The 27,589-nt window shown below is 43.2% G+C and overlaps 2 protein-coding genes across 2 annotated transcripts in view; one reads left to right on the top strand and one right to left on the bottom strand.

Annotated features, from left to right (window-relative positions):
• Positions 1–6,669, top strand: part of PTER (phosphotriesterase related) — a 28,771-nt gene extending 22,102 nt beyond the window's left edge. Inside the window, 2 exon segments of the mRNA XM_065871804.1 lie at positions 15–155; positions 6,459–6,669. Of these exon segments, the coding sequence (XP_065727876.1) occupies positions 15–155; positions 6,459–6,669 (352 nt within the window).
• Positions 6,670–8,990: 2,321 nt separating this feature from the next.
• On the bottom strand, positions 8,991–16,670 carry C1QL3 (complement C1q like 3). Its single transcript, XM_065872294.1, has 2 exons — positions 16,060–16,670; positions 8,991–10,079 (listed from the first exon to the last, which is right to left on the bottom strand). Exons 1-2 carry the CDS (start codon positions 16,645–16,647, stop codon positions 9,900–9,902), a joined length of 768 nt encoding a protein of 255 aa, XP_065728366.1. The 5' UTR covers positions 16,648–16,670; the 3' UTR covers positions 8,991–9,899.
• Positions 16,671–27,589: the final 10,919 nt, after the last annotated feature.

The following is a 27,589-nucleotide window of genomic DNA, read 5'->3' on the forward strand; positions in this document are numbered from 1 at the left end:
CTTATTGTCTCTAGGACTCTCCTTGGCAAGAGGGAACTACTGGAGTTTGCTCAACTTGGCTGTTACTTGGAACATGATCTCTTTAGTTCTGAACTTTTCCATTATCAGTTCAACCCGGAAATTGACATGCCCCATGATAATAAAAGAATTGAAAGGTAAACATGATGAAATCTCTCATGGTATTCCCTTTTACCATCTCTTTTGGATTTTCTTATCTGGGTGGGTATGAGCAAAGATTCAGAAAACAGTAAGCAGGCAGAACCAGGGACTTGCAGAGAAAAATATATCAATGCTGTTTCAGGAAGGCAAATCTCTATATATTATTTTGAGGAGAAAATGAATCAGCCTAAGTAGGCAGAAGCTTCGCAAAGCCTTAGTTCAGTGCAGACGGGCAGCTGATAAGAAATACAGACAATACTCAATCTCTGCTCTGACAATAAAAGAACAAAAGACATTTCCCCCTTTTTTACTCTTAACGAAGTAAGCTGTTTCTTTCTCAGGTTGACCACACCTGAGGTCCTAACCTCCTATAATTAATTTTTGAAATGCTTTACTTAAAATATTCACTAAAGAAGTGACTGCAACGTACAGGCTATAAGTATAATGTCTAAAGGTCAAACAGTATATAAAATCCAACCTCTCAAAATTGTCCAATATTCTGGGGGTGAAAGCAAATAATTGTACAAGTCATTCTCTGCAACCAAGTGGAAAATTTCCGGAGTCAAGGCTGGATGCTACGTGGTTTGTCTTGGTTACATGGTGATATGAAGACTGAATGCACCAAGTTAGGGAATGTGGGAGGAGAAATCGATTGGGGATTGACAGGATGACTTTATCTTGGGAACACCGCGTTGCTATCTGGTGGGGCCCTGGGATAAGGGTGTGAAGCTCAGGACAGAGGCTTGGACATAAATCTAGACATTGTTGGCTTGCCTGTGACAGTTGGAAGCGTGGGAATGAATGAGATCACTCAGAGAAGAGAATGAGGACAGAGCCCTGGTGACCACCAACACTTAAGGGATGAACTCAGGAACAGACCCTCAGAGACAGGTTGAGAAATTTTCAAAGCGTTAAGAATATCAGGGAAATGCATTTTTATGAAAGTTGTTGGAGAAGAATACTTTAAGCAGAAGGGCTTGAACACTTTTAATATGTGGCAGATATCAAGTGAGATAAAGACTGAAAAGTATCCATTGGATTTCACAATCAGGAAGTTGCTTGTTTTTTTTTAATTTTATTTTTGGCTGTGTTGGGTCTTCGTTGCTGGCTGCGGGCTTTCTCTAGTTGCTGCGAGCGGGGGCTACTCTTTGTTGTGGTGCACGGGCTTCTCATTGCGGTGGCTTCTCTTGTTGCGAAGCACAGGCTCTAGGCGCGCAGGCTTCAGTAGTCGTGGCTCGTGGGCTCTAGAGCGTAGGCTCAGTAGTTGTGGCGCACGGGCTTAGTTGCTTGGTGGCACGTGGGATCTTCCTGGACCAGGGCTCGGACCCGTGTCCCCTGCATTGGCAGATGGATTCTTAACCACTGCGCCACCAGGGAAGCCCAGGAAGTTTTTATTTCAGTCAATAAGTGCAGTCTTGGCAGAAAAGGCTTGAGGAACGAGGAGAAGGTGACGAAGAGGACAGAGGCTACTCTTTCAAGAAGCTTGATAGTAAAGGGAAGCAGGGCTGGAGCACTGGAGCTAGAAGTCCAGACAGGACCAAAGGAAGGTTTTGCCAGGGAAGTGGTGCCTAATCTACAGGGTTATTATAGAATTTATATGAAATAAAATATGCGGTTTGTAGCTGAGTGTCTGGGGTAGACTATGGAAGTGGTCAGTCAATGTTAACCTAAAAAAAATCTGGACAGCTAAGAGATATAGAGGAAGGCTCCTAAGGGACAAAGAGATGGAATCTGGGCAGCAAATAGGAAGTTGGTTGAAAGGAGGTATACTTTCTCCATGGAAATGAGAGCAGGTGAGGCAGGTAATGGAGTGAGTGCAGAACGGTGTTTTGGTGAGAGGAACAGGAAACTGAGGACAGATGATCCCGTGTGATCTCTAGGGCGCCTGTGAAGGAGACATGGTCATCTCCTGAGAAGGAAGGAATGGATTCAGGGCAGGACCTTGTAGAGGAGGATAAAGGCTGGGAGTGGATGGTGAATGAATGAGAGAGATACCGCTGTGTGGAAGACCCAGTGGAGGCCAGAGATCATGACTACATGACTGTCTATTGGCACCAATGTCCATGATTTGGTGATTATTTTCCTAAAAAATGTTTTGTGTTTTGGTAATAGGACCAAAGAAATTTTGTGAGTAGAAGTACAAGATGGAGACAGAGAGCTTGAGGGTTGGGGTTCTGTCTGAAAAACGTGGTTGATATTGGGGGGACCATGGAGGGGTTGAGATGAGGGTCACGAGGTCCAAGCTGGAGGGAAGAAAGTGTAGAGAGAGATGGAGAGATGTCCAGGAATAAACATAGCAGGGGAAAATCCCCGGATGCTTGAAGCAAATGGGTGAGTACGGATAGTGGAAGAAGGTGAGCGAAAAAGTAGAAGGATGGAACTCCTGGTCAGAGTGGGGAAAGGAAGGTTGAGTGGAAGTAGTTCTCCATGGCGACACGGAGCAGAACAGGGTTCTGACTGTAGAAAACTGGTTGGAATGGGAGTAAAAGCCAAACTGCAGCAGAGAAGTGATGTCCAGAAACCGTGAGGCTCAAGCAGCAGGAGTTGAACACATGTACATTGGGTTTGAGGGGGAGGTCTTGAGCCAGGGGCCACAGCTGAGACAGCCTTAGGGTCTTTCCCCCGGGAAGTCTATCCTTACATGTATGCCTTCTACTGTCCCTGTGTACTGGCAGACCTCCTTGACGAGCTTATTAACAGTAAAATAGGCTTCAAGTTTAATATCATCACACAGAGTTGACTGACGTTACAGTAGTTTTGTATATAAATATGGAGACACTCAGCTCTACACGAGCAAACTGCTTTGACTGTTCTGACCAGAATCGCTAGGGCTTTTTTTTTTTTTTTTTCCTACTACTCAAACCAGTTCTTTGATAAACAGATTTATTGGTTTGTTTGTTTTGTTTTATGATTTTAATTTCCTTGCCCAGGAGTACCACTCAATACAGGCAAACAGGTTTCCTAAGAGTCCTACTAGCTTGGACCATACTCAGAGGTGAATATTCTCTGGAATTTGAAATGGGGTGCTGTGTAGACCTTCCTCATCTTTCATGACCTCAAAACCATGATTTCCTGATGAATGCCCTCAACACACGTTTTACAATTCATCTCGGAAATAGGAAGTTTGCTCCCAGGACCTGCTTTGTTTCTCTAAGCCCGTTTACGGCAGTGAGCTGTATCTTCTCCGCCCCTATGCTTTCCACGACACTCCTAGACCTGAAATAAAAGAGGGAATCTGCAGAGGGAGGTCTATGGGGATATGAGCTTTCACTGAGCTAAATGTAAACATTCTAGATGTACGGAAATACATCAAAAAGTGTATATGTGTGCGTGTGTGTTTGTGTATATCTATGTATCTGTGGATATATGCATCCTTAATCTTTGTAAATTAAAACCACGCATTAAGTCCCTGGACTCAAGTACAGCTCACGGTAATTACTAAGTGACTTTTGGGTTGTGTGTGGATCCCCTTGTCCCTACCTCCTGGGCACCTGATTTTCATCATTCATCAGCAGTCCTTCTCTGAGCCTCAGTAATCTCAAAGCTTTCAAGTGCAGGAACAGAGAAGCACGCTTCTGCCCACCTCTGGTTTTCAGCACCGGAAATTCTGTGTCTAACACCTGTTTTCAATCTTATGCTCCATTTCTCAATCTTATTATATCTCTGCCTTTTCACACTTTGTCGTCTCTCTCTAATATTTGTTTGCAAAACACGAACTCATTTGTATTTCTATAATTACTGTGATTTTTTGTCTTCTCATCTGTATTGGTTCCTTCCTTCTGGCGGTCTCTCTCTAAATACTGTTCTTCTACACAATGGCGCAGCATATGAGACGATCTCTTATTTTAGGAGTGACCCGGCAGTCTTCCTGATAGTCAGGGTATAATTATGTTTCTAGAGCCAGGACATTCTCTTTTTCATGAAATAACTAGTCTCCAGATTCTTGACTTAATGAGCTCGAAGGGCTCCCATTCTGAAACGAGTATCTTTCCATACTACTGCACTATTCAGCGGCTCTGTGCTTCAGGGTCTGACACAGGCCGCTTACAGGAATCTGTTTACCCCAATGTGCCTCTGTCGTAATAAGATATCTCTTTTTCTCAGACAAGGAAAAGAGACAAAAATGCTCAGAAGAGACACAGGGGAAAGCGTACCCTAAGATTTCCTGTAAGGTGACACTCCTTTCCAGTTGTGGATCAAGGTCTGTCACACTATGTTTCAGCACTGTACATGCATCTGACAAATCTTTCTCTCTTTTCATAAACGATCGCGTAACTGCCTTAAATAATTCCCTTAAAGAGAGTTCGTTCCACAAGTAACTTCAGATCAGGTCTTTTGGACATTATACAAATCTTAGAGAGGCGGGTAGTGCCCTACCCCTAGAGAGGGGTAGGTAGGGATATAGGGAATTCAGAGGTAGGGGATTAAGAGGTATAAACTATTATGTATGAAATAAGCTCCAAGGATCTATTGTACAACATAGGGAATATAGCCAATATTTTATAATAACTATAAATGGAGTATAACCTTTAAAACTTGTGAATCACTATACTGTACATCTGTAACATATACTATCGTACGTCAACTATACTTCAATAAAAAGAAAGAAGCAAATAATGATGGTGGCACAGCTAGCACTCTATTCTTAGGACACACATGAGGTTCGTGTGACGTGAACGCAGATTCCTAGACAAAACACCCAGGTTGGCTCTTTTCTGGCATTCCTTTGGCCTGCACACATAAGATCTAATCTTTAAGTATAATTTCTTTTAAAATGTATGTTCTCAGAGGGCAAGGCTTTGTGCTCGAGGTTTTTGATGCAGTGGCCCACATTTTGCTTGCTGTAGTAGCTATTAAATCTGACTCATGCACTAGAAGGCCGAGAAATGCTACCGAAACAAAAAAGATACCTTTCAAATAATTAGTCCTTGGCAGAAGGCGCTACCCATCCACCTAGATCCATTTGGAAATCTAGGGATCGACAAGACAAGACAGAAAATGCCAGAGAACAGCCATGGTCTCCAACCTGCATCTCCTGCCACCAGAGACCCATGGAAGTCACGGCAGACAATGCCCAGGGTCCAGACCTATACAGATGGTGGCTGTCAGAGGTGACTGACTCACATTACAGATTACAGCACTTAACAAAGCCAAGAGGATTAGATGTTTAGACAATAGGCAGGAAGCCATTCTGTAGTCAACTGACTATAAATTTAAAGGAACAGCTCATTATTTATAGCAATCTTAATGAAATGGAAGGAAGAAAGAGTAAATTTTTATTGGCCAATTTAATCCAATGCTCCCAGACTACTACTAAGTCAAAATTCCCATCGGCTTCAAAAGGACTAGCGCAGAGGGACCGTAACTGACCTTTTAAAAATGACTAGCAATCTAAAATATGACACAAATGAACCTATCTACGAAACGGAAACAGACTCACAGACATAGAGAACAGACTTGTGGTTGCCAAGGGGGTGGCGGGTGGGGGAGGGATGGATTGGGAGTTTGGGGTCAGCAGATGCAAACTATTACACAGAGAATGGATAAACAACAAGGTCCTTCTGTATAGCACAGGGAACTGTATTCAATATCCTGTGATAAACCATAATGGAAAAGAATATGAAAAAGAATATATATATGTATAATGGGGTCACTTTGCTGTACAGCAGAAATTAACACAACACTGTAAACCAACTGTACTTCAATAATAGTTAGTTAAAAATAATTTTTAACTTGATAGTTAAAAATAACTATCAAGCTCATCATATGCCCTTCATTTTCAAACCAACTGATTTTACTTTCAGAATGTTTTACGCGTACAAAGATTCCTTTTGTTTCCCTATTTTAATCACAAACAGTCGCTGATTTTATTTGCTAGGAGAAAAAGGAGAGACAGAGAGAATGAAATCTGAAAAATGGGTCGACTAAGCGAGGCATTTTAGAATGGAGAGCTGGCTACAAATCCAGAATAAAGTTATTTAATAAAATGCTGAAGTGGCCACTTACGCAAACTGGCACATCCTATCAGAAGCTGTCTCTAATGCAGGACTGCCAGGCATCGTCATAAATATCACAGGCTAGGGATTTCTGTGTGCAGGGAATAAGGATCACGTTCCTACTAGGATGCGGTAATATCTTTGTCATCACCACACAGTATTTATTAAGGGTCTCCCGGGACACGTGCCGCAAGGGAAGACGGTATCTTTATGACAACACAATAGGTTTATGAGTAAAAAGTTAAATTGTGAAAACTGTAAACGTGAGACCGGTGCCATATAATGAGTTAACATTTTTCACAGGGTACGTCTTCTGGTGGATGAGGGCTATGAAGATCGAATTCTGATGGCACATGACATACATACGAAGCATCGGCTGACGAAATACGGAGGTCGCGGCTATTCTCATATACTTACCAACATTGTTCCTAAAATGTTGTTTAGAGGTATAACTGAGGCTGCACTTGATAAGATACTGATAGAGAACCCCAAGCAATGGCTAACTTTCAAATAGGACGGTTGTTCTGAATTCATACCTTGAGTATAAAGCTTGCAGGGAACAGACAGGGATTTCAAACCCACTGTGAGATATTAATCAGAGCTACACTGGACTGACAGAGCGTTTCCTTTTTAGGAGAATTAGAAGACTTCTGCCTTCTCAGAAACTGGCTATTACATCTGTACCTTCAGGGAGTTACTGAGCCTAATTAAGCCCTATTGTTTTTCCTTAACGAAGTAAAGACAAAAGTACCCATATCCAAACAACGATTTACAGTCTACATCCCCTTAATGGAGTTTTGCTTCCTTTTGTTTTGTTTTCTTAATCTATCACCAGCACTGCATGAGAAAATTTAAAGTGTTTCTAGTTAAATTACCCCTTTCTGGAGCAATCTAATGTTTCCTGTAATATTGATGACTCTACTAATTATCCTGCTGTCCTTTAATTAATGCTTAATGAATAATATGGCACCTCAAGATAGTTTCTGCAGCGAGGGAAGTTAAATTTTGAGACTTTTTTCTCAAAAGATACTGTAATATAATTACCAATTCACAATGGTAAAAATATTGTGGAAGGTTAATTATATGCTGTTCACCTATCTATATATACTGATAATAAATCAGTTTTGTTGCCTGTGGCTTTCTGGTATCCAGTTTTCCTATAAATTTTGTTGTGTTTTGAAAAATTTGTACAAGGGGACATGAACACATAACATAGTACTCAATTAGAAAAATTCAATCATAAAAGTCAAAATATATTACATAATATAGTTTAATGAATCATTACATTTATAGTAACAAAGGCCACAATTTAATTAATAATATAGAATGCAAAAAAAAAAAAAGAGAAATGTTTGCCTTATATATATTCTCTTTATTTCCTTTACCTTTTATTTGTCTTTCCGTGGGCCTGAACAGAGAAAATAACGCTTACTTATCTGAAGAAAATGTCAGATCTATTGGAAGTGACAGTCTGATTCTAGAGCCAACTCTTTAAAAGACACCCAGCCCTGATGTTTTGTGTAAATAAAGCCTTTTTAAAACTCTCAGTTGACGTGTTCTGCTGTTTATAAGCTAATCTTTTGGTCGAATCCTTTACTATGATTTGTTACCTAAACAAAAATCTCCAAACCCTTACTGCTAATTCCTCTTTGATAAATACATATTGTTAAATGGAAATAAAATCCACTGCAATTCCTTTATGAGTTATCTTACATATTAGAAAGGCCAAATAGAATTAGTCATTATTCTTGATAAACGGGCTTACATGTTTTTAATCATATAAATCACGAGAGTTACTCAGACCAAGGCATTTAAACCAAGCAAACAGCACATTCAGATGGGAACACCAGGCATAACTCTTTTGGAAAGCTGAGGTTGGCTAAATAAAAGATATTTCTGTGGATCAACGATGGTCAAGCTTTCTGTGTATTAGAACAGAAAGTATCCAAGAGAAATGAGCCGAACAGAACAAACTAACTCCTTTAAATGAAAAAAATGCAAATGTCCTTCGCCAGTAAAACAGGCAGATTTTTCAATCTCTGTTTTTGAAATCTACTTCTCAAAGAGTCTTCAAAGGCACCTGAGAGCGGAACAGATTTTTCATTGTAATAGTGGAAGCTGTCTGATAGTTAGGACGTATCAACACGCATTTTAAATCTTTTTCTTAGATTAAAGAGATGGCTTTTGGCAGTGTACTTTAACCAGAGAGGAAGGATTTGCACTACTCTCAAAATCTACTTTACTGTCAGCTTCGGTCCACCTGAGAAAAAAGAAAAACATCGCTCACTCAAATGTATATATTTCATAAACACTGCAAAGGAGAGCTACTTCATCTCTGCAGTCCTAACAGTAACAGTCGGCCACAGAACGCAGTGAAAGTATTGATTGGCATATGGTAATAAAGAAGCCACAGACCTAATTTACAGACACATGATTTCCGGGGCATTTTAACCTAATAAAATTTAATTTTCTGGATAACTCTTAGAAGTCATCTAAATTATTTTGCTACTTCATATATTTTTGTCTTCCAAAATATATTTCAATCCAAGATAAGTCAAATAACTTATACACGTTTGTGTGTGTGCCTACACGTACACTTCTTTAAATTAAATTTTTGGGGCTATACAGCCATTGTGCCTACGGTCTGAAGCCATATATATTTTTCATCTAACATATATATATGTACACATACATATATATATGTAGCAGGTTATTTGTATAAAATATATACACTTTATTGTCGTATTGGTTATATGTGAAATTGTTCACGTCGAAATAACCTCAGGCCATGACTTGTAGGTAACTATTTGAAGGCCTTACTTAGTGTCCCCTTGGTGACGCATGCACCAGCGCAAATTAAACCTATATGCGTTGGGTTACGAATAATCTTTTGTTCCAAAGAAGGCAAAAGCCTCAGTCTGATTTAACACCAAAGAATAAATTTCTCTGACTTTCCAAGTAAACCTAAATGCATTCTATCGACAAACTGGACACAGGGGGATTTTTCTAAATACCATACGTAATTACACATTTACACACTTAGAGGGTAATCCTATGATACAAGTTCAATCTCTACTTTTAAAGACTATCACCCGAAAAGAGAGGAAAGAAGATTCCTAAGAAAAAGAATGTGAAACGTGATCACAGGCTTGGGAATTCCCTCAAATCCAGAAAATTCCAGGTTAAGGCTTAAAGTTGAATCATTCCCAGGTCTAGCTCTAAAGTTAACAGGAGTACAAGGCAGACAATTTCTTTGGGGACAAAGCAGCATTATGTCAACGAGACCTCCTCCTGCGGGGTAAAAATCATTCTTCCCCACGCTATGAATGGACCCCGAGTATCAATAATAAGCAGGTAAACTCACAAGAACCAAAGCTGACATATGGATAAAAGCAGCAAGATCACAGTACACCAAAGTATCGTATATATGGAAGAAATAATTCAGTGTCTTAGATTTTTCTATAAAAATGTGTGATCTATATAGGACTTCATTCACATGGACACGAACAATAGGAATATTTGCTTTGGCGGTAGTGGATCAACATCTGCTTATCTTGCTTTTAATATTTTTTTTTACATAATGTTTCTGAGTATACAGATGTGAGTCAGGTAGCATTTGAATTCCCCACATACACACAGCTGAGGCGCCCCGCATCCGGCATCCCCTGGGGTCCTCGATTCACTGACGTTAGCCATACGAATCCAGTGTCCAAACTCAGAGTAATAAGCTTAGTTTTTGCATGATCAGTCAGCATAGATAATAAATCCAGAAAATGTGCTGTATTTGTTGTTGTTTCCTCCGTGGGCTTTCCCACCGTCTAATTTGATGTAGACTTCGTCTCCTGGCTCCAAATGAAGAACGACGCTATTGCTCGCATAGTCGTAATTCTGATCAGCGTCTTGGGCGATCGCGCTAGCACGCACCTGCGTGAAACAGACAAGAATTAGAATTTGTAAGAGAGAATTCTCAGGCTTTCTTTCTTTTAAAAATATCTTTATTGGAGTATAACTGCTTTACGACGGTGTGTTAGTTTCTGCTTTATAACAAAGTGAAGCAGCTATACATATACATATGTTCCCATATCTCTTCCCTCTTGCGTCTCCCTCCCTCCCACCCTCCCTATCCCACCCCTCTAGGTGGTCACAAAGCTCAGGCTTTCTTTTCTTTCTTTTTTTTTTTGGCATTCACACAGCATCATAAGCAGACTGGCTGCCATGGCACTGAATTTAGCACAGCCAAGTCCACCTTGGCCTTGGGGCTTTATGAGGATATCTTTGTAACAGTTTCGACTATGTTATTGGAAAGGAGAAAATAGTGCTTTCGTGAAGGTGATTCTAACAGTCTTTGTTTCTCTTTTTACTATACGCGGTAAACAATGCATACCACTCTATTCTCTTCCTAAATCATGACTTTTTCTAATTCCTTGTGACTCTGTACCCAATCACTTCTTGAAATGGCCACTTTTTTGCATTTTAATTAAAGCCAGGCAGCGATATCCTAACCAGCTGTTGGAGGACAGAAGTTCAATCCAAACTTCTGTTGGTCCCCATGATTATTAGAAAATTGAGATCCACAGTACGTACAGACTCAAAGAAATCCCACTCCCGTAACTCTACTATACAGGAAGAAAAAAAGAAAAATCATTTTGATTTTGGGCTTTTGAAATCTAATTCAAGGAAAAGCCCCTGTACCCAAAGCTTAACTCAATGAAACATCTTTGGTTTAAAAGTCTTCAGAGTTCTTTTTTCTATTTGTGCCTTTTTATCACTTAATTGTGATGTGTGTACGTAAATAAGCTATTTAATTTCTACACATCTAAAAGTTATAGAAGGAACTACATTTCTATAATTTGAAGTCTCTAAAATTTCTAAATTCTTTTGAATGATCTCATTGAATACCCTTTTATATTGAGGTGATTCTGAATGTGTGGTTTGCTTTGAGGATGGAGGTTTGCTTCTAATCCACTCAGGTTGAGCCTGTGATCTCATTAGTGAGCTGACAGACATTTGCAAACAGTCCAATTGCCCACCCATCATATCAAGTAATATGGACACTCTGTCACATCCTCAACTCCAATTAGGCTTCATATCCGTTTAGCTATATTTTGATTCTGACTTGGAAAAAATTTTTTCAATAGGCAGACGTGTACTTGATTTATTTCAGTAAAACATCTACTTTGTGGCTTGTTTCTCTTCCACTGTAATGATATTTCTCCGAATAACACAGCAAGTGATTTAGTGGTTTTGTAAACCTGCACTACGTAATAATGCGTGACTTGGGGTGCAATATGTGAGATTTTATCACTTGGCAAAATGAGAGAAATGAGACATCAAAATTTAAATGATTGGTTTTCAAATTAAATTTTCATGTGGTATGTTCTCACATTAATGCTGAAATGTTAAAAAAGGAGAAGACTCTTTGACACTGCTGAACTTGTAAAGTAATTTGAGTAGTATTTAAAAAAATTATTCCTGGGTATCATATAGCAAAAGGAGAAAAGGGCTTAAAAGATTCAGAATTTCTTAACATTGCGCTGACACTAATAAAATGAAAGCAAAATATAATTATGCTCACAAGCACTGACTTAAATGTATACACCAACTTGGTGAGTTGATCCGTTTTGACCATTAAGTAATAATACAATTTAATGTCATAATATTTCCTAGGAATTAATCACTAGTTTATAGGAGTTGGATGCTTTGATTCATTTATTTCATCTAGTCATTAGTCCCCAGGGGAAAAAAAAAAATCTACAAGGAGAAAGAACCGTACTCTTAGGACCTGATTTTTTTTTTAATGTGTGGATTTTTAATGGGTGAGAAAAATTAAAATATAAAATACTAATTAGCTATATTAGTAATATATTAATTAATTATCAATCTATGATATACTTCTCACCTATGATTAATAACCAGACACACATTTTTATTTAGTGCTTTAGGTATTTAGTATTAAGTTCTATGGGTATTATGCTTTAACACTGTTTTCTACATGAGGGCATTTGGGAACTGGGGTTCATTAAAATCCCTTGATTTAGAGACAACAGTCTTAAATAAATAAATATAACATGCCATTTTTATTCCGTGGGATATAACCACAAGCCCACAAAATTGTTACCATCTTTATTCAGTAGGTGTTACCACAAAACCCTGCAAATGCATTATTATGATCCCACAGACTGGAAGGTTACCCTTATGGTTTTCACTTCCTTTGTTGGATAAAGCCAGTGTGATTGCTTTTTAATGAAAGTGATTCTCTAAGATTTGAACCATAAGACTCTCCCAATTAAATACCTGCCATACTCCAGAGTGCTTTGCGTGATTCTAGTATGCCCGCTCACCTGATCACACTCTAAAGGTATAATGGGACTTGACATTTCAAGCTGTAGTATCCAGCCCAGTAACTTCCAACAATTCTTCCTTTAAGCCATCAGACTATTGAGGAAAGTAATGCGTCCACCCTGGCGGCTATTTTCAGGTTCCTAAATGTACACAGATTTCAGCATTTTCTCTGACGATATGATGCATCCTTTCCTTAGCCCGATATACCCATTTCTACCTAAATGTACTCTAATACCTTTCCATCTCGTTAAGTTAACTATTTAGATTCTGCTGATCTTTGGTGCACGTTTCACAGCCCCTAAAAAGATAATTCATTTGACATTTCATTAATCTTGCTAATAAATGAATAACAGCCCACAAACTGTCTTGTTTCCAATATATGTCATGTTCAATGGTGCCATAACTAATAAATTCTTAGAGTAAAAACTAGTCTTTAATTATTTTATAGTTCTAACCTTAAGCCAGTTTTAGTTTTTACTAGAGTGGCTTATTAGAGTGGTACTACAGTGACTGGATTCAAATAGCAATATTTTTTATTCAGGTTTCCTGCTAAATGTATACAAACATTTAAAAAAATATTTCCAGTCTCTATGGAAAGCTAGTTGAGTCCAACTTTTGCCTTTAATATGCACTGTCATGGGCTTTTTAGACAGGGTAAGATTAAATTTAGGTTGATGGTTTTCTGGGGAACATGAGAACCGTGATCCTTTTAGTGCTGTGTTTGTGAGGATGTAATAGGCTATTCTGCCTCAGCATTATCTTATTAGGGAGGGTTTATCATTAGAGACAATATTTATGGTAACATTTGCTAATTTAATTAATCGCTACTGATGCTCTCATAATTTCATTTTCATTGTACTTCTGTGGAATCATAAACAAAAGGTTAAGTGGCGCATCAGGTTAATTTACTGGCCTTTGATGTTTCCATCTGTGATCCTGCATTCAAACACAAAGCATAAATAAAATGGTTCTCATGTGGTTAGCGTCCAGAGGCGTTCCTCTATCCTAGAGTGAACTGCATTTTTAGTTTAATTTTTCTGTGCTTCCCAAATCCACTTAATCCATAGAACATTACGCTGACATGGATCTCTGAGTTTCTGTTTTATGAAAACAAATTAGGTCAGCTCAGAGGGGGGAACTGCCTGCCAACTAAGAAGTGATCAGACAAGAGCAAAACTGAAAATCAAGGAAAAACTCTTTCTTTAATATTAATTAGAAAAGGATTTTTAAAGATTTCTCATTTGCAACGCCTGCAGACCAGACTTTACAAAACAGTTCTATTCTAGATATAGAATTCCTTAACAGTAATATTGCAATAACCATTTTGCAAAACAGTCCGTGCTGAACTCGAAAATATATCGTTTTCTACTAGATTTGTTTTTCTGAATAACTTGCTGCTCACCTTTTGTAGAAGTATCGGCTTAATAATGCCAATGCAAAGCATTAGACATTTTAAGGTCAGCTGTTGTGCCTTTTTTTTTTTCTTCCCCCTCCATCCTCATAGAATGTACATGCTAGGATGATACAAAAAAGCATGCTACACTCCAAACAATGAAAAAATTTTTTAAAAAACCAAAATGCACATAGAACACATACTATGGAATGGTTTTCTTGGAATCTTGACCTGGGCCTCAGCATCAACATTTAAACTAATTTAAATGTACTGTTCCCTAGCTTTTCATGCAGTTGCAATTTCCAGATACTTAAAGAAGTGTGTTTTTATACATTGATAAAACTTGAATCTTATTCTATTTGAATTAATACCTCTGAAAACAATCTCTCCAGCCTGATAGTATCTGCCAGACCTAACCTTTGAGTCAGAAGACAGCCAATTTGTAAATAAACGGGTGCCTCATCCCTGCCTGCTGAGGGGCTGCTCACAAGTCCTTTTGTGAGGGTGACACGACAGCTCTATTTTGGTACAATGCGTCATGGCATTTTTAGCCATTTACCTATAACTATCCCACTGCTCGGTGAATAATTTTTATTTATCTTAATATTATCTTCGTGTATAAGAACTACAATAAACAACCCTGTCAGTGCCTCCTGGTGGCCATTTTTCCTCTTTTTGTTCTATGTGACCTTAGGGTCCCTTAAGCTACTTACTTCTGAATTCCTTTAGAAGTGAGGGGTGGTAGGTAGCGGGAGGGACAGGATATTCTGTCCTTCCTCTTATACGTTTAGGGTATTTGTCTTCCACTTTGGAAGAATTCTGACACTGTGAATTAGGACTTTGGAATAAATTCTGCTTTTAATGTTGCTAATAGAAACCTGGGTTACAGCTAGAAAGGTCTGAATTCGAGGGAGAAGTGACCTGAAGCCGGAGAGCCCTTGTAAAATCACAACTGGCCACGGCAGGGTAGCGGGGGCCACTCCCTGGACCACCCAATAAGCAAAGTTGAAGCCCAGGCATTCAACCCAGACTGCAGGCTGCAAGGTCTCCCCCAGCGGCTGCTGATTCAGACCTGCAGAGGGTCTGATTACACTTTGAGGTAATTACAGATATTATTTTCCTCCCCCCATGAAGAGATGGGACACACTTTGGTTTTGCAATGACCGCGAATTTCTCAAGCAAACGGGGAAGTGGCCCCAGCATAACACTGCAGACCAGTGGCCCTTGTGGCAGCGCCGGTCATCTCGGCTCAGGAGAGCAGGTCGTCTGGCCGAGGGCTGATCTGAGGCTATTTCACAGCCAAGGCCAAGGCCACTGCCGCCTGTGAGCAAAAGGCTGGGTTGGAAAGACCCTCACGCAGGCGCCCTGGGGCTCGCTGGCACTGAGGCCCAGAGCCCCGGGGCTGGGCTCTTCCGCCCGGCCTCCCGACCACCTGCCCGTGCGCCCTCCGCCTCCAGCCAGTGGAGTTTGGGTTCTGTGTCTGCGAGCGTGCTTTACGGCACAGACCCAGAGTCTCAACTTTTCCTTTTGTTAGCAGCACTCATTACATCTCCCCCTTCTTCAGCTGAAATCTAAAGCAGAGTTTTTGCATCTCGAATCTGACCATCTGTGAGTTTCCCGGGTCTGGGACGCCGCAGGGACCTTGCGACCGCCGGCCCCGTGGTTCTGCCTCGGCCTTGGACGCGCCCGGCTTGGACTCACTCCGCGCCCCTTCTTTCTCCCTTGGGCCCCGGTCTTTCTCCCCCGGGTTTGTCACCCTGGCACGCCCACTCCTGGCTCCCCCAGCCCTCCCATCCCCGCCAGGGCCTGACAGTGACCCCGCACGGCTGAGAACCCCGCAGCCGGGGGTCGCTCGCTGCTCCGGGACTCCCCGCGGTGCACAAACTGCCCCGGGGACCGAACCCCGGCTTCCACCCCTCGGGGGTCGCGCGCACCAAGTGCAGGTCCCGGGCTCGGGAACCACAGTCTCCAGGCCGCCGGGCGCTCTTTGGCGTACGACCCCAGCCTTCCCGGGGTAGAACGGCGTTGCCCCTCGCTCTCGGCTCCCGGGAGCTGGGCTGCCGCGCCCTTCCTCCGCGGGCTCCCACCCCCGCGCCCGGGGTCTCCTCCCTCTCGCCTGCACCTTCCCGCGCTCCCTCCCCGCCCTCCCCGCCGCCTGCCCGCGCTCACCTGGTTGTTTTTGCAGAGATCGGCCCACATGCTGGTGCCATCCCCTCCGCGCATCAGGACGTGGTAGGTGAAGAAGTAGATGCCCGGGATGGAGCAGGTGAACTTGCCCGTGGTGGGATCGTAGTGGTTACCGAGGTTGGTGACCACGTCGTCGAACTTGAGCACCTCGTAGCCTTCGTGCTGCCGCTTGAGGCCGGCGTAGAAGGCGATCTTGGGCACCGTGCTGTAGGTGGCGGCGCTGATGGCCCCGGCCGCGTTCAGGCCGGGCGCCCCGGGAGGGCCCGGCAGGCCTTGGCGGCCGGGCTCGCCCTTCTCGCCCGGCGGGCCCGCGGGGCCCGGCGGCCCGGGCTCACCGGGGGGCCCCCGCGGGCCCGCCTTCCCGGGCCTGCCTGCCTCGCCTTTGGGGCCCTGGATGAAGGTGGGCAGGGACTGCATGAGGCCGCGGTCGGGCGTGGCGGCCGTGCTGGGCGCCTTGGTGCCCCCGTAAGGGTCGCAGACCATGCGGCAGGTGCCCAGCATCTCGTAGTGCGCCGACGTGCCGGCCGAGCTCACCAGCACCGGGATGAGAACGACCAGCAGAAGCACCATCACCACCCCCAGCGCCCCGGCGGCGATCAGGCGCCTCCTGCTGCCCACCAGCCGGCTCAGCGCGGGGCGATCCTCTTGTCTGCTTTTGGACAAAATTTTGAAGGTTGGGCGGGGACCTCCTCAGAGCCGAAAACAGCCCCCTGCGAACCCCGAGTCCCCTGGGCGGGCGCGCGCGCCGGCCGCTCCTCGCCTGCTCTCGCTCCCCCCCAGCCGAGGCTGCGGCTGGGGAGGGAGCTCGGACGCCCGGCGACTTGCGCGCAAGTCCCCGAGCAGGGGGTGGGGTGCGCGGGGCGCCCTCTCGCCGCCCGCGAGCCCCTTCGCACCTGTGGCTGCCGCCGGCGCCGGCGCGGCCCCCGGGAGGGCAGAGCCGCCGCAGCCCCTCGCGCTCGCCGGGGCCGCTCACACTTTTCCGCCGCCGCCCGCGATCGACTTTGCCGGTTTTGCCGACTGCGCCAGTTCGCACCAACTTTCCGTCTGAAGTTGCCTTTTTCTGCCTCCTCTTCTTTCGCTCGCTGGGATCGCCCTCCTCCTGCCTTTTTTGTTTTTGTTTTCTTCTTTTCCTCCTTGGCAACCACCAGAACTCTAATAGATGCGCATCCCCCAAACCCCGCGCCGGCCGCGCGAGCTCAGGCCAGGCGCCCCCCGGGGGCGCGGAGCGGCGGCGCTGGGCACCGGCGGCTCGGGGAGGCTCCGGGCTGGAGCGGAGGGGCTGGCGGGCAGCGGCGAGCGCCTCACCGCCGGGAGCGGAGCGAGAGAGAGACTGAACGCAGAATTCTGCCTGGGTACCACCTGCCAGGAGAAGAGGAGGCTGACAAACGCGCGCCGGAGCAATTTATAGGCACCCAAGGCGCAGAGGAAGGGGAGCCGCTTTGGCATCTCATTGCGGCATCTGCTCTTCTCATCCCACTCAAAGGGAGTTTGGCATTACTCTGACAATGTGGGATTTTTCCCCCCCTCGGCCTCTCTTCCCCCCCCACCCTCTGCACATGGATGAACAGTGAGATTCTGAATACTCCCTTGCTGAGCCCAGCCGATGGCGGCGCTCTCGCTGGACAGATGGGGGTGGGGAGTGAGACAGACGTGCTGTAGCCTTCAGCACTCAAGAGTCACAGCTAAGTCCCCTGTTTCCCCACTGCAGCCCCAGTCGGAGGGTGCAGCTGGAGGTTGAAAGGAGGATGGCTGGGTCGACAGTATTTCTCTAATGGCTCACCCACCATCAGCGTTTCAGGTGTTTTTTCAAAATGCCACTTTTAACATAAGGAGAGCCCTCTAGAATTTTCCAGATGGTAGATGTGATTTTTTTTTTTTAACCTTATGGTTTTCCTCACCAGCCTTCCAAAATGAAATAAGATGTTTCCCAGAGAACAGTAAGGTGTGTTGAAGAGACAAAGGCCGTTTCTCAATGATTTTAAATGAACGTGCCCACCGCATCAAAGCGGGGGAGGGTTGCTTCTTTTTACTAACGCTGCAGATGGTGGGTGTATACATACGAACTCTTATTTACAGACGTACAATTCCAGCAGCCTTTCGGGAGATTCAGCCACTGACCTAAGCTGCATTTACTTAAAGGTGCCACAGGCATGAGAAATAAGCACTTGTCAAGATGCCTTCAAAAGTCTTCAGATAAAGCAAGCAGCTTTCACCAAAGTACTGAGCAAGATATTTTCCTAAGGTATAGAAAGAGTCCTGTAAGTTTCGGAGCATATCTCCTGCATGTGTCTTGGGGGAGGGGGGAACAGAAGCAAAGTATGAGAGAGGAGAGCTCCCATTTGCCGTGGCAAACAGGAGAAGGAACAGCCTGGATTTATGATATTAACGGAAAGCCCCCGGAGTAGCTGTGAGGCAAGGTATCCCACCAACAAATATATAAGACACACAAGAAGGGCTTTAAATAAACAAGTAGAATTGATTCGTACATCATACTTTTGCATATTCAGGAGCAACGGATGTCAGTCAAATGTGGGTGACATTTGCTTGTCAATACGGGGATGATGGCTGGGAAGATGGTGACTTATTACACACCAGGGCGAGAATTGAAATGAGAAGCAGAAACAAATAAGACTACACAGTAAGCAAACAATAACATCCCCGGCGCCGATCAGGGGCCTGTGGTCTGGTCCGTGGGCTCCACAGCACGGACGGACCTCCCCTCCGCTCAGCCTTCGGCCTAGACCCCTTATCCCCATCCCACCAGTTCAGTTCTTTCTTTCCTCCTTCTCTGTTTCAGAACAAAATAAGGTCAAATGAGGAGGGAGAAGGAAACAAAGATTCATTGATTCTTCTAAGAGAAATGTCAGCAGCTCGTCAGGTCTTTCCTGGGAGAATCACCACTGAGGCGTTGGGCTGTGAGGCACAGCCCAGCCCTGGTCTCCCCCGTCTCCATTCTCCCTCGCTCTGGATGCTGACACAGGCCCTGCTCCTGCTACTGGGACGCAGTCCTTCTCACTTCTCAAACCTTTCACTTTTATTCGAGGGGGGTGCTTTTATAAACATGTGTCTTTACCTTGGGCATAATGACACGTACATTTCACACTATTTTTGTTCACACGAGCTGCATCGTTTTCATGTGTTTAAGCAGCAAACACATAATAAGTTCTCTCCTGGCTACAACACCTGTTTTCCTAAAATCTCTTCCGGGTTGCTTCTCAAAGTCACCTTTCTTTAGGGGGGTACAAAATGGTAACACATGGTGTCAGTGGAGGGTAATATATTAATGAAACGGGCTCTTCCCTGATACACCAAATGATCAAACGTCATAAGACTTCTCTATCGCTAAGGAGAGTTGAGTGGGGATAAAAGGAAAGGTTTTTGAAAGGTAGAATTGTATAAATAAATTCTCATCAAAACCCTCAAGATTCATGGACGAAGAGAGGAACCCATCAAGGCTGAAATAGTTGAGTTAGAATGGACCCTGGAAAGCAAGTCTCTACCTGCTCGCTTGGCAGATGGTGAGACTGAGACCCATACGCCTCGAGTAGAATCAGGGTCATCCCATGCGCTTGCTGGTACACCTTCCTCTACAACACAGTATCAGTACACCGCAGCCCAGCCCAGCCCAAGACCTGCGGTACTGTTCCTAGTAATTCAGGCTCTCCTCCTCCTACTTTCTCTAATGCCAAAGCAGAGCTTGATTTTTCCAAGTGAGGCCTCTAACATCTCAAAGTTCTGCTGAGATTTGGACTTGGTGCTCAATCGTCATCCTTCACAGTGAGGACACCATCCCCCATGTCCCATGGCTGACCCTAGTCTTTCCGTCGAGCGTACACACCTCGACAGCGCATGGGCATTTGGCTTTTTAGTGAAGGAAGTTTAAATGATCCGTCTCCTTCCTTTCCTCTAGAAATGTCCCACCAAGTATTTGTACTCTGGGAGAAACTTCCTTTGTTCCCCCAAGATCTTCAGGGATGCCTGGGTTGTAGATGAACTCATGGCTGGTTCCTGCCACTTTTCACTGCTTGAATTTCCCAGAAGGTTCTTTGGAAAGTTACTCACGCTTCAGCCCTTATTCTGACAGTTTGAATAAACCATCTGATATGGCATATTACTCATCATCTTTATATGTATATAATAATAGAAAATGTGTCAATTAAAAAAATATTTGGTTCTTTTCAGTCCTCATCAGAGGACCAAGTTTTCTCTCACGGTTGATGTTAGCTTTGGAAGCAGGCCCTGGAGTCTAATTTTCACAGAACTTCCCAATCATTTCTCAAGAAAACACCAGGCTCCATCTTCCCATTCCTTCTGCCCCTGGGCCTTTGGGACCATTAAATAATAAAGTCAAATACAGAAACCCAGGGGTTTCCCTGGGTTTACCGCAGTGGTTAAGAATCCGCTTGCCAACGCAGGGGACACAGGTTGGAGCCCTGGTCCGGGAAGATCCCACATGCCGCGGAGCAGCTAAGCCCGTGCGCCACAACTACTGAGCCTGCGCTCTAGAGCCCGCGAGCCACAACTACTGAAGCCCGCGTGCTGCAACTACTGAAGCCTGTGCGCCTACAGCCCGTGCTCCACAACAAGAGAAGCCACCGCAATGAGAAGCCCGCGCACCACAACGAAGAGTAGCCCCCGCTCGCTGCAACTAGAGAAAGCCCGCGCGCAGCAACAAAGACCCAACACAGCCAAAAATAAATAAATAAAAATAAATAAATTTAATAAAAAAAAAACAACAGAAACGCATGATCTGGTTTGGGTGATGCCCCTGTGATTTTCACCTTTCCCACATCATTTCTGTCTCTTTCGCAGAACTGAGCAGATCCTAAACACACGACTTCCACAAAGACGTGCGTGGCCACCCATTAATCTTTATTGAGCACCCACTGGCAGCCCTACACCGGGCTCTTCCAAGGCAAACAAATATTTAGTCATGAGAATGATTTCCAAATCCAGCAGCACTTCAACAGAAATAGTATTTCTTATAACAGGAAAAAAAATAATGAATTCACAGACCCAAGGGCTATCTAAAGAAATAGACATTAAGAATGTAAAAAAAAAAAAAAAAATGGGGGCCGGATCAGCTATTGATCTTTAATTTCTGGGTCTCAAAATTGTATTTCAGGACACACACTCGTTTGACTGAAGAATTGGAGGTTTCCAGCCATACAGGGTCTGCTTGGAGTTATGTAGGGAAGCTTTGGAATCAGAGGAGTCTTAACTTGAATCTTAGTTTCCTGATTTAGTAGCTGGGGAAGTTACTTGTAAACTTCCTGAGGCTTAATTTCCTTTTCTGTGAAATACCTAAATCAGGATTGTTGCGAGGACTGAGTTAGTGCATATAATTACAATGATACTCAATGCCCAAGAAAAGCCCAGTAAATGTCAGCTTTCATCTTAGTATACTGTAGGTCTACTGAGTAGTGTATGTCTACGAACTTGATGGTAGAACACAAGGCTCTCAAGGAAGTTAAAGCAAAGAGTCAGACTTCAAACAAATGACATCCAATGGGCAATAAGTATTACAGACTTAGACAAAACGAGAAAGCACACAGAAGTTCTCCAGGAGAGCAGCCTTCTGTGCTATAAAACAAAGCAAGACACAACTCAAAATAAAGATCACTTTACCCTTCTCCAAAGGAAGAAAACGTTTCATAGCCAGGTCATTTGAATTCACAGCAGTCTGCTAGACCAAGGTTTTAGACTTAGAACCTAGTAGGGAAGCATTAGAACGTGCTTTTTGTCCTCTGGAAAGTTCTCCAAATCCCAAGTGGCAAGTGTATGTAAAAATCACTGAGGCAGTTATTCAGGACCTGAGCCTCTGGAGGGTGACTCTCAACAAAGCAAACATACCCGAGAGGGCGGCTTTGTACAGGCAGCCAGAAGAGCGATCACACTGCTGGGGACCTAAGTCATAAACATACTCAGGAGAGAATTCTCAACACAAAACTCTCCACTGAAGATGGTGAGCTGAACAGCTAGCTTGGCAGATCTACTGTCAGAAAACGGGAGGTAACCAGCACATGACGTAAGACTCCGTTACAATATATGGCTTCAACTTGGTCTCCAATTCTTGCTATATCATTCCATAGAAGGATGAGATATCTAGTATGGATATGATATTTTCGACTTGCCATGGATCAAATATTATGGTCCCTATGACTCTACTTAATGTAGAATTGAAATGTTACAAAGAATGAAATCTAAGAGATCAGCAAGTCCTCCTAAGCTATGCTCAGGACAACTCAGTCATACAAGGTAGATGGATGAACTCAAGAAACTAATAGCACTTATTTACAAAACAGAAACAGACTTACAGATACTGAAAACAAACGTACGGTTACCAAAGGGGAAGCATGGAGGGGGGAAGAGATAAATTAGGAGCTTGGGATGAACATTCACACACTATTATATATAAGATAGATAACCAACAAGGACCTACTACAGGGAATTCTACACAGTATTCTGTGATAGCCTATATGAGAAAAGAATCTGAAACAGAATGAATACATGTATACGTATAACTGAATCACTTTGCTGTACACCTGAAACTAACACAACATTGTAAATCAACTAGACTCCAGTAAAATTTTTAAGAAAAGAAACTAAAAGTGGCTGCCGTTAGACTGCGGGGAACTTTCCAGCAGAAGATACATCCTAGGGACACAGCTCAGAAGCTGTGCACCAGACAGATGAACCGGTCAGGCAGCGATAAGAATTGAGGCAGTCTTGCTGTTTTGTTTTTAAAAATCTAAAGCATCATGCATTCTGAGAGGAGAGCTTCGGATGGAACCAGACCCTGCTGAGAGCAGCCAGTATTCCAGAAACCAGCTCTAAGAGTAATTAGGCTGCAGGGGGCGTGACCATCAAGTGAGGGTGCGCTTGGGCCCACTCCCCACTGCTACTCCTCCCAGGGCAACTGACCTTCAAATATGAACAATGTGTCCTATGAAGAAATACTGTGTCCCTTGGGTATCTGTATGTGAACAGACATATCAGCTTTTCCTTAATGCAGGCAATCTCTTGGGAATAGTTTTAAACGGTGTAAAAATAGAATTTCAAACCGTAATCCTAAAAATAAATTGTGAAGGTAGTTTAGATTTGTAATAAGCTGGAAGGGGAAGAAAAACCAAAATTAACCTATCGGAGGTAGCTGCATGTTCAATAGAAGTAGGTGAATACGCCAATATCTCCCATTGAAAGAACCTGTAATGATTCATAATGCAATTAATTACTTTATCTTTCGCTCTGGAAAGTGGAAAAAGGCAGCAAAAGTCGATCCTACGTAGACCAGGGTTTTGTGATTTTCTTTTTCCTGTATCCACAAAGGCTCTCTGGTTTCGCTCAGGCCCTTCTGACACACACCAGCAGGCAGGAAGGTTCTGAGTGTGATGTTAATCATTCTGGGTGTGTTAGCCGTTTATTGCCCACTGCTGCCTTGTTGGGACCATTCCAGAAAGCCAGTAACTTCACAGAGGTGGGAACACAGACAAGATTGTTCATTTTACTACCAATGGCTGCTTTTGTGAATTTCTGGTAAATTTTCGTGGCGGAAAATTTAAAATTATTGGCTGAATTAGAGGGATTAACTGAAAATGTCTATTATCCAATAGATGCCATTATGTATTTATATTTCTATATATATAAAATCGCAAATATATATATTAAATATGGCACATTTATTATATTATCGTAATACAGGTACATATATTATATATATACATAATACATATATGTATATATATATGATTTATATATCAATATATTTGTGTGTATGTAAATATATATATATATATGATTTTTTTACATTTACTCTTTTTTTTTTTTTTTTTTTTTTTTGCGGTACGCGAGCCCCTCACTGTCGTGGCCTCTGCCGTTGCGGAGCACAGGCTCCGGATGCGCAGGCTCAGCGGCCACGGCTCACGGGCCCAGCCGCTCTGCAGCGTGTGGGATCTTCCCGGACCGGGGCACGAACCCGTGTCCCCTGCATCGGCAGGTGGACTCTCAACCACTGCGCCACCAGGGAAGCCCTACATTTACTCTTAAGGAATTGTTTTCGTGGGTGGGCAGAAGGTCTTCACGGTCAGATAATGAGAGCTAGCTATGGACCACCCATGGTGGTTTCTCTTTGTTGAAAGCCCCAGAACATGACCTTGACACCCCGGGACACATGAGCATTTGTCCTTGTATTACACAGACCACTGGTTGGACCTCTTTACCCATTTCCCTGAGGGTTGAAGGAGGCATCCACATGGTCCTTTTTTTACAAAGGCCTTGGGCAGAAAAGAGAAGAAGAAAAAAGTAGGAGCTAATTAGAAGGAATTTTAGGACAAGTGTGGTCTTTCAGAGAAAATCATGCATTGGGTCTAAGCTACATAATTAACTTTTTCCTCAGAAATTCAGAGCAAGCTCAGAAGGGGCTAATCTAATGTTTTATCTGGTGTTTGATGGCACTAGTTAGAATGAAGTCTCTGGATAAGCCGCTTCTATTATCTTCTCATTAATGTGTTCCATTTAATTCAATTTAATCTAATTGAAAACAAGCCAGAAGAGAGCCGGACTTGGCTGTCCCCTTCCTATGCCTCCAGCCTCTCCCACCTGCAAACTGTTTCACGCACGGCATCTGCAGGCACCTTCCTTCGGCACCTGCTGCGGACCCCACTGCAGAGCCACCTCTGTTCTCCCGACGGCTCCACCACCCACCTCCCCTCCTGCCACGGCATCATTCTCCCAAGCTCCATGAGTCTCCTTCTTCCTGCAGCACTGATCTCATTCTGCTTTGCCAAAGGCCCGTGTCCTTTCTCCCGTGACGGCGAGAGAGTCCAGGTCTTTCATCTTCGGCCTCCCACCCCTCCCCTCCCCCTACCCACATGCACCACAGACACGTTTACTAGGGGCTAAATACATGTTTGTTGATGGGAATTGCTGAATTGGGAATCAGCAGCAGGGTTTGCAAAAGAACTTTTTAAGACTGAGGAAATCTGGATGTACCGAACACGCCTGGACTGGAAATGAGACATTTCCAAGGACTGAACATTCTTTAAACTGCCCAAAATGTTAGATTAAGAACCAGATTAGTATCCATTATGAAAAAAAAAGAAACGACAGAACTGAGAAATAATCTGTACAAGAATTGGGATTCGAAACTCATTAGGGCCTTAGATGTCAGACCTAATATGTGTTTTCTCTGCAGGAAGTGATAATGGTGGACTCACTGACACTTAGCACCAGTTGCAATAGTTTAAAAACACTATTAGGTTTGTTTAACCATCGTATTTTCAAAACACTTTATAACATGTGTATGGTGGGAGCAAAAATTCTCCTGTGATTACCAAAGGGGAACATGCACTCCCCAGGGATTTCTGTCTGAGAGCATGGCCATATGAATCACCTACGCTAAATCCTCCAGTGTATCTTTTTTTTTTTTTTTTTTTTTTTTTTGCGGTACGCAGGCCTCTCACTGCTGCGGCCTCTCCCGTTGCGGAGCACAGGCTCCTGACGCGCAGGCTCAGCGGCCATGGCTCACGGGCCCAGCTGCTCAGCGGCACGTGGGATCTTCCCGGACCGGGGCACGAACCCGCGTCCCCTGCATCGGCAGGCAGACTCTCAACCACTGCGCCACCAGGGAAGCCCCTCCAGTGTATCTTTTATGGGGTTCATCCCCTCCTTTCTTTAAGATGTGTTGAAACATTTTCTGCCTATACCCTGTTTGCTGTCAACAAATAGAGACATACAAAAGAACAAAATAATGCCATTTGCAGCAAGCTGGATGGACCTAGAGATGGTCAATCTGAATGAAGGAAGTCAGACAGAGACAAATCACATGATATCGCTTATATGCGGCATCTAAAAAAATGGTACAAATGAACTTCTTTACAAAACAAAAATAGGCTCAACGGACGTAGAAAACAAACTTACAGTTACTGGGGGTGGGGGGGGGAAAGCAGGGGGAATAAATTGGGAGATTGGGATTGACATATACACACTACTATATAAAAAATAGATAGGTAATAAGGGCCCACTGTATAGCACAGTACTCAATACTCTGTAATGGCCTATCCATAGGGAAAAGAATCTAAAAACGAGTGGATATGTGGATATGTGTAACCGATCCACTTTGCTGTACAGCAGAAACTAACCCGACAATGTAAGTCAACTACAATACAATAAAATTTTTTTAAAAAGAGACAATATATTTCTTCTAAAATACAGATGATCATATCAATTCTTTTAAACTTCAACTGTTTCCAAAGAAGTATTTGAAGTTTCTGACAAGGAAAAAAAAAGACATACAAAATAGTTCCTTTACAATAAAAATATGAGAACTAGAGCTATGTGACTGAAAGAAGGGCTAGGCAAGGGAGAAAAAAACTGCAGCAGAAGTATTACATCCAGGACAGTAGATGCTCTATAGAAAATCAAATACTTCTGTGTTCCCCAATAGCCAAGGCAAAAAGGGAAACACCATGAGTTACCTTTAGCTCATGATTTGTTAAAAGAAACATCAGTCTTTCAGGAGAAAGAGAATGTTTCCTCTCACAGAATTCTAAGAAGAGTTTATCAAGAAGGGGGTATGAACTAATATTATAGATAACAGTCAAGGTGGTTGAAGAACTATTCCCCAAAGAGGAACTAAAGTAGCCCAAATCTTATTCAGCTTACTAGAACATCTTGAAATCCATTCAAAGAAAGCTGACATGTTGAATAAGAGGCAAATACCGCTCCCAGAAAACACATAATTAGCAAGAACAGAATGAATGGGAGAAAGAGCAGAGAGTGGAGTTTCAACCAAAAGAGGTGACGACTTATTTTCAAATAGAAATCAAAAGTGCAGTAAACGTTATCCCTGGAGTGACAAAACTCAGCGAAAACAAACGCAAATAAATTCGACATTTCTGTTTCCTTTTAGTGTGTAATTTGAAAAGATCAGTCAAATGTGATTAGCTACAGAAAAAAAAAAAAAAAGTTAAACCATTTGGCAGATTTGTTCCCAAGCCATGACTACAATATTTTGACCTGTGAATTATGACAGATATAAAAGTGTTACTCGTATTATAAAAACAACTTTGAGCAGATAGGAATTTAACGGAATCACACGTAAATCTCCAATTCTGTAAATAGAAAACGCCCGCATATACTATTTGATAATGATATTCATAAACACCAGGAACTACCCATATAAAAAATTAACAGCTGTATGCACTTGTGAACTGCAAACACTGATCTACTTGCTGCAGATGAAAAAATCACTTTTCTCCCTTCACATTCAACGGGTCATTTTTAAGTAAGCATATTTATTTCAATCCCAACACCTCCTTAATTTAGCCTAGAGTAAGTCACTGGATGTTTACTCACAATCTCTAAGATATGGACAAGTCTACGCAAGGTAAAAGCATCCCAGTACTCCTGAGACAGCCAATGAATTTTCTGAAGATTTTCGAGCATGCAGTATAGTGTGAATTTTAATGATTTTCAGCTCCTCTTAGATCCACACACAAATATAGAAATATGT

Source organism: Phocoena phocoena, chromosome 2, assembly GCF_963924675.1.
Source record: "Phocoena phocoena chromosome 2, mPhoPho1.1, whole genome shotgun sequence".
NCBI classification, from domain to species: domain Eukaryota; kingdom Metazoa; phylum Chordata; class Mammalia; order Artiodactyla; family Phocoenidae; genus Phocoena; species Phocoena phocoena.

Bases quoted from the DNA above. Each gene is read 5' to 3' on its own strand.
- C1QL3 (XM_065872294.1), bottom strand. From the start codon at position 16,647: ATGGTGCTTCTGCTGGTCGTTCTCATCCCGGTGCTGGTGAGCTCGGCC. The intron at 10,080-16,059 runs GTGAGCGCGGGC...TGTTTCACGCAG, and splicing joins ATCTCTGCAAAAACAACCAG to GTGCGTGCTAGCGCGATCGC.